Raw genomic sequence first — 7055 nt, 5'->3', positions numbered from 1 at the left:
TTTCTTTCTTATTCTATATTTATACTTAAATGTTTCTTTAATAGATAAAGACTCTGTATATATTTATTCATGTGCATATAAACATGTATATACGCGCGTGCATGTACAGCGTAGATCCGAGTGACACAGTTGGATGGGTTTTTATTCGCTTTTTATGATTGTCTCTCTGTGAAAACAAGCAAATAAAATTTATGAACTAACTGCTATCGTGCGCATACGTAAATAGGAATCACGTGTGCAAACGTACATACGTACGCTGCACACATTCTGACAGCTAAAGCGTTTATTTTTCGCTAAACGATATTTATGAGTAGCGTTCGCTTTTACACGTATTTCGTAATTACGGAATATTGTGGAAAGAATGCGAATCGATGGTATCGTATCGTTAAATACATATTTAACTTTGTACGAGCGAAATTTCATTAAATTTCACACCATAGTTCATATTAAAATTAAAAACGAAAAAATTCTCATTTTATGCAAAACAAGTTAATCATAAACAATTTCTATTATGTTTGTTTAATGATACATTGTAAGAGAAGAAACAAAATAAAAAAATTTATCTGTGTAATTATTGCCAATGAAAGATACAAGAAAAAGTTTCATTCTTTCTATATGATAATACTTTTTCAATTATAGAGCAAAGATGCAAGATAACGAGGGTACTTTTTATTTTCATATCAATTCGTGAACAACAACATTTCAAGTATATTACTTTTTGAATGTTCTCTAAATATAGAATACAAGAAAAACATCGTTAAACTATATAGTAGATTACCGAGTATGTTCGATAGTGTGGATTGAAAAACGGGGACATTGAAACGACTAAGTATGGACAGAACAGTTCAACTATATCAAGCGTAACGTTAGGACATTGTAAACTTATATTACCTCTCTTCGTATAAAAAACATGTTTCGTTTAATAAAACACAAGGTATTTCCAAGTATTTCTTTTAGTTCATATAAGATTTATTAGGCTTCCAATCAATTATTTTCAGTTGTATAATGTGCGTGTTAATTGTATAAGATCGGTAACAACAAGAGCAGTGAATTTAACATCCACCATACAACTACCAGATCATGCAGATGTTGTAATAGTAGGTAAATACAGGACCCCACTAGATATCACCCTTGATCACTTAATGTACAAAAATCATCGTACCGTCTATCATTTTCAGGTGGAGGTAGCGCCGGTTGTAATGCTCTCTATCGCTTAGGAAAATATGGTGTTAACGCCGTATTATTAGATAAGTCAAAACTAACATCTGGTACAACATGGCATACTGCTGGACTTATGTGGAGTATTCGTGGTCCAAGTGACATTGAAATGGAATTGTTGAATGCTACAAGATACATTCTTAACACTTTGGAAAAAGAAACTGGGATAAATCCAGGATGGATAAAGAACGGCGGACTTTACATTGCACGTTCCAATGTGAATTTGTCTTCTTCTTCATCATTATCATCATCACATCATCATCATCATCATTATCGCTATTGGTTGCTATATTTTATAGGAACGATTAGATGAATACAGAAGGATGATCACTGGTTCAAAAGCTTTTGGTATTCAAGCACATCTAATTTCTCCCCAAGAAGCAAAGGAATTATTTCCTTTACTGAATGAAAACGGTATTCGAGGAGCTATTTACTCTTCAGAAGATGGGGTTATTGATCCGACTATGTTAATAAATGCTTTGACGAAATCAGCAAAAAGTAATGGTTGTCAGGTAAAAATTATTTAATGTTTTTTTACAAATGAATAATAATACTTGGTAAAAGATGATATGAAGCTATTACAATTATTTAGATCATTGAAGCTTGTCCTGTTATAAAGATACTCACAAAAGAAACTATTAAAAACAATAAAATGATTTATGGTGTAGAGACACCATATGGAATTATAAAAACAGATGTTGTTCTCAATGCTGCTGGAGTTTGGTCAAAAAATGTAGCAAACATGGTAGACGTGAACATACCTCTAACACCGATCAAACATGCTTATGTTGTTACAGAACCTATAGAAGGAATACAGGGTCTTCCAAATATTAGAGACCCTGATATCAGTCTGTATTTTCGGATACAGGGTAGTTCCATAGCTATAGGTGGTTACGAACCAAATCCTATCGTGATACCATCTGTGAGTCTACATTATTCCTTAATTTTAAATTTACAAGAATGTAGTTCGGGCAAAGGAACAGCTTCACTAATGAATTTGATGTTTCTATACAAGGTTCCCGAACATTTTTCATTTAGTCTCTATGAATTAGATTGGAATATCTTCAATGCACATTTAGAATCAATGATTCAGTTAATTCCTAAGTTATCAACAACTGGAATAAGAACAACGATATGCGGACCGGAAAGTTTCACTCCAGATCATAGACCGATTATGGGTAAGTATTTAAAAATATTTTCTGGCATTCTCGTATTCTCGCTTTAACTTTTACCTCATTCAAAAGGAGAAGATCCTCGTTGTTCCGGATTGTTCTATTCTTGTGGTTATAATAGTGCAGGAATGATGTTAGGAGGTGGATGCGGAGAACAAATTGCCCATTGGATAATCAATGGTCGGCCAGATAAATACATGTTCAACTATGACATTAGAAGGTAATCTTTCCTTTTTTTTGTTACTTTTTTTTCTTTTTTTCAATTCTATTCCGTCAGTGATACTACTAATATTATATCTATTTGTCGACTCGCAGATTTCTACCGGAACAAAGAAATAATTTTATTTGGGCAAATGATAGATCTTACGAAGCCTATGCAAAAAATTACACCATTATATTTCCACATGATGAACCACTATGTGGTAGAAATCTTAAAACAGATCCTTTTCACAATGTAAGAGTAGTATAATTATATAATAGGGTTTTCTATTAAGATCAATATTTAATGAGTACATGATGGATAGTTGCTTGTTAAAGAGGGTGCTATCATGGAAGAACGCCAGGGCTGGGAGCGACCTGGATGGTTTTCTTCCACGAAAAATGTTGAAATTATGCCATACAGTTATGGTGAATGTTGCGGAACAAGAAAAAAACGGAATGACATATATCGTGCAATTCTAGAAAGAGAATATAATTTTAATTTTTCACCGTATCATAACATAGTAGGTGTTTATAAAGTCAAATACATAAAAAGGAAAGAAAGAAAGAAAAGAAAAGGACCAAGTATCGATATTAAACAATTTTTACACTTCCGGTAGATACGAGAAGAAGCTATTGCTTGTCGTAAAAATGTTGCTTTATTCAATATGTCTCATCTCGGAAAATTCTATCTTTGTGGGCCAGACGCTCAAGAAACGGCAAATTATTTGTTCACGGCAAACACGAACCGCGGTATTAATAAAACAATTTACACTTGCATGTTGAATCATGCCGGAGGCGTAGAAACAGACTGTACAGTTACAGTCATGGAACCTGGCACAAGTGAAATTGTAAATCTCATATTTAAAGAAAGAGCATTCTATATTGGTACGTTTCAATATTGGTCAATATTGTAACATGAATAGGTAATTTCTTACATTTGTTGTTAGTTTCAAGCGGCGTATCAGCATATCATACTTGGGCTCATATCAACAAGGTAATAGCAGAGAACAGCTTTGATGTATCTTTACACGACATCACCGAACAAATTGGTATTCTATCTGTACAAGGACCTAATAGGTATTGCACTATGTACTCTTGCCACATTTAGCATTACATCTTGAGATGATAAAAAATGTATTACCATATAGCCGAAAAATAGTGGAACTATTGATAAAAGAGGAAATCTCCGATGAATCTTTCAAATATTCAACCACAAAACTAGTGAAAATTGAAAACGAAGTGGTGCGCTTAATTAGGCTCAGTTTCATTGGTGAACTTGGTTTCGAGTTACATATTTCAAAATCATCTTGTCAACTAGTTTATACAGCTTTGATAGATTGTGCTAAATCGTACCATATGAAGTTTGCTGGATATCGAGCACTGCATAGCCTTAGTTGCGAAAAGGGTATGTAAATAATCGGTTTTTGTCATTTTTAAACGTATGCTGCCATCGTGACTATATCTTTCAGGCAATCTACTTTGGGGTTCAGATCTTAGAACCGATGATAATCCCGTCGAAGCGGGATTAGGATTTATTTGTCGCAATACTGGAAAATATTTAGGAAAAATGGCAGTCGATCGGTTGCGAAAAATTGGAGTTAAAAAGAAACTGGTACGCGTTCATCTAAATGGGTATGTATCGTAGGATATTGTTAATGTTTATACTCAACTTGAAAAATAATACTAATACTGTATATTGCAATAGTGGTACCGTTCCATTATGGGGTTTAGAAGCTATTTATAGAAATAATTGTCTTGTTGGTTATTTACGAAGGGCAGAACAGGGATACAGCTGTGGAAATACCATTGGTCATGGGTAAGTAAAGTAATGATATCAAATGAAATTACAGTTAACATTATTTAATGTTAGGTACATCCAGCACCCGAACGGAGGATCTGTGACAAAAGAATTTGTAGAAAATGGTAACTATGAGATTGAAGCAATGGGGAAACGATACGCGTTAGATCTTTACCGTCCAACTTCATCTGATCAGATATGAGCAAAACGATTGTAAGAAACATATGAAAATAAATATAATTATCAAGTTCTAAAAAAAAAAGACCTTGAGAAACAAACACCCTTAATTGCTATCTTCTATACATTTATATTTATCCTGCCAAAGGATTAGCATGTATAGTTACACTGTTTATTCGAGTTTCTGTAAGTGGCCTATAATTTTTAGGATTTACAGGTAATTTCTCTATCTGCTCGAGGGTTTCTAAACCATCTATCACTCTAAAAATAAAAGCAAAAATTTGTTAAGTACAATTGAAATATGATAAGTTTATAGATCAGAGAATGAGTATATTTACTTTCCAAATAAAGTATATTTAAGATCTAAGTGTGGTTGAGGACCATACGTGATAAAAAATTGGCTTCCATTTGTATTTGGGCCATTATTAGCCATAGAAACAAGTCCTCTTGCATTATGTTTTAATTCTTCTTTAAATTCATCTTCAAATTTACGGTCCCATATCGATATTCCACCTTTACCAGTTTGTGTAGGATCTCCAGTTTGCACAATAAAACCCTTTATGTTTCTATGAAATAAGCAGTTGTCATAGTAGTTACTAGCAGACAAGGCAAGAAAGTTCTGCAAAAAAAAAAAAGAAAAGTAATTATTACTAAAGCAAGTGCCAACCAAAATATAAAAATCTTACCTCACAAGTTTTTGGGCACAACTCGCAAAATAATTCTATCTTTATGTCACCAACGTCAGTATGTAAAGTCACGCTCTACAATTGATTATGTTTTATATTATGTGTCAAAACAATGCAAAACCTATATCTACGGTCTCAACAAAGTAGGCAGAAGTAATATTCATCTACCCACCATTTTCAAAAGTATTGTCCACTGTTTTGTAGAAGTCAAGAAACATCGCTTGTTATTGTTAATATCATTCACATTTTTCGCTATCTATTATGCATTGATGAAAAAACCGAATTCACATGTATATACGTACGTAGGGACGGCCATGTTGAATTTTATAGAATTACCAACGAAATCAAGTGTATGAATTTACTTCCAAATGAAATCAAACTTTTACTAACATACTAATTTTAAATGAATAGTAAATTGATAAAAAAATTAAGAAATGTGTATATATAACTAGGAAGAAAAAATAGAACATATTTGAATTATTTGTAAACTGTACAGAACATAATTTACGAAGGATATCCAAGTATTTGTATCCAATTTGACTTTGGTTCAAAGCGGTAAGGAATCATCAAAGCAGCGCCACTTATTTCTGCTGAATGTTCCGCTCGTTTCTCGTTACAAGTAACGGTTAGGTAAAAAAGAATATCGGATACCGTGGCGTAGGTTTAACTTGTAAAGAGCGAATTTAAAGTTGTTTAAATTGAGAATAGAACTACATTTTACATAATAAAAGGGAAAAGAACTTAATTGTGAAAGTTATCGTAAAGGAGTGACAAGAAAATCCAGACGAGTGGCGCGTCTGTGCAAACGGCTCTCTTTGGTTGCATGACGTAATTGTATTGATCGCGGAAGAAGAGCCGAAAGTCGCGCATTCGCCATCTTGGACGAATTGTGGAAAAGAAGTTTCTGTGTCTCGCAGGCGCGGTACGCTTGTAATAATTGTAATCCGTGACGATCCGGACATTAATTAATTTAACTGGGAATTAACCCTTTTGTGAATTGCAAACCCATTTGGACGGACCAAGGTAAGTCATTATTTCTTTGATTTGCTTCTTCATCAGAATCTTTTTTTCTACGTGGAAACCTTGCTATGTAACTTTGTTCTCTGATCATTCAGTTTCAAAGGTTTTTTTCTCTATTTAATGTCGCTTCAACATTACTTTGAATTAGTGCAGGTTTCTAATTTGAGTAATTGTTGCTTATTTTGAAATTTCACGAATATTTCGACATGAATCTTTTTGTTTTGAATTTTCGTGACTTTGACATCACAATCCTGGGGTTGGGTCCGATCATTACGCTCCGACTGTTCCACTTTTTAATTATCACTTCTCACTTATTTCATTTAATGTTTGCCTACACTTCCAGTGGTCCTTCATTTCTTCGCATTTTCCGTTCTTCTCTTTCCATTCGCTTGTCGTAACAAAGCTTTTCGAAATGCTCCTGTCTGCATTCCACTTTCCGCATCGAACATTCTTGTCAATTTTTTTTGTTTCCTACCATCCTTCATAAGTGTTATTTTCGAGTTCCGTGTAATTGTTATCGCTAATGTCCTTTTTTATACTACTATGTTTGATGTAGAACAATATTGGCTTGTTAGCTAATTTTCCATATAATTTCATTTGATTCATTACTATTTCCGTTTATTTTTCCAAACAATTGTATCAATGGCCACCAATTTTTTGTTTGGCTACCCAATTTATTTTTTCATGTTTTTGTTTATATATTCATATGTTCATACATACTTTGAAGCAATAACAAATACTTTAAGAATAGAATAAGTTAAATTATAATTATTTTAATATACA

The 7055-nt window shown here is 33.2% G+C and overlaps 3 protein-coding genes across 7 annotated transcripts in view; 2 read left to right on the top strand and 1 right to left on the bottom strand.

The window, feature by feature from the left end:
* Positions 1 to 853: 853 nt before the first annotated feature.
* Positions 854 to 4591, top strand: LOC108571703 (sarcosine dehydrogenase, mitochondrial). Its single transcript, XM_017933814.1, has 15 exons — positions 854 to 934; positions 999 to 1101; positions 1179 to 1435; positions 1518 to 1730; positions 1811 to 2140; positions 2234 to 2396; positions 2463 to 2610; positions 2706 to 2844; positions 2915 to 3112; positions 3209 to 3476; positions 3539 to 3668; positions 3740 to 3996; positions 4061 to 4223; positions 4297 to 4407; positions 4462 to 4591. The coding sequence occupies exons 1-15, from the start codon at positions 911 to 913 to the stop codon at positions 4589 to 4591; spliced, it is 2634 nt and encodes an 877-aa protein (XP_017789303.1). The 5' UTR covers positions 854 to 910.
* A 109-nt stretch (positions 4592 to 4700) lies between these two features.
* Positions 4701 to 5549, bottom strand: LOC108571822 (peptidyl-prolyl cis-trans isomerase-like 3). Its single transcript, XM_017933963.1, has 4 exons — positions 5425 to 5549; positions 5253 to 5327; positions 4905 to 5185; positions 4701 to 4827 (listed from the first exon to the last, which is right to left on the bottom strand). Exons 1-4 carry the CDS (start codon positions 5425 to 5427, stop codon positions 4701 to 4703), a joined length of 486 nt encoding a protein of 161 aa, XP_017789452.1. The 5' UTR covers positions 5428 to 5549.
* A 305-nt stretch (positions 5550 to 5854) lies between these two features.
* The window catches only part of LOC108571862 (protein PRRC2C-like), a 14905-nt gene continuing 13704 nt past the window's right edge, over positions 5855 to 7055 (top strand). For all 5 annotated transcript variants that reach the window (XM_017934014.1, XM_017934011.1, XM_017934012.1 and 2 more), the window contains exon 1: positions 5855 to 6275. The gene's annotated coding sequence lies outside the window, so the exon portion shown is untranslated. The remainder of the gene's footprint in view (positions 6276 to 7055) is intronic.

This window comes from Habropoda laboriosa, unplaced genomic scaffold (genome assembly GCF_001263275.1).
Source record: "Habropoda laboriosa isolate 0110345459 unplaced genomic scaffold, ASM126327v1 scaffold99, whole genome shotgun sequence".
Lineage (NCBI taxonomy): Eukaryota > Metazoa > Arthropoda > Insecta > Hymenoptera > Apidae > Habropoda > Habropoda laboriosa.
This window is presented reverse-complemented; position numbering and strand designations above follow the sequence as displayed.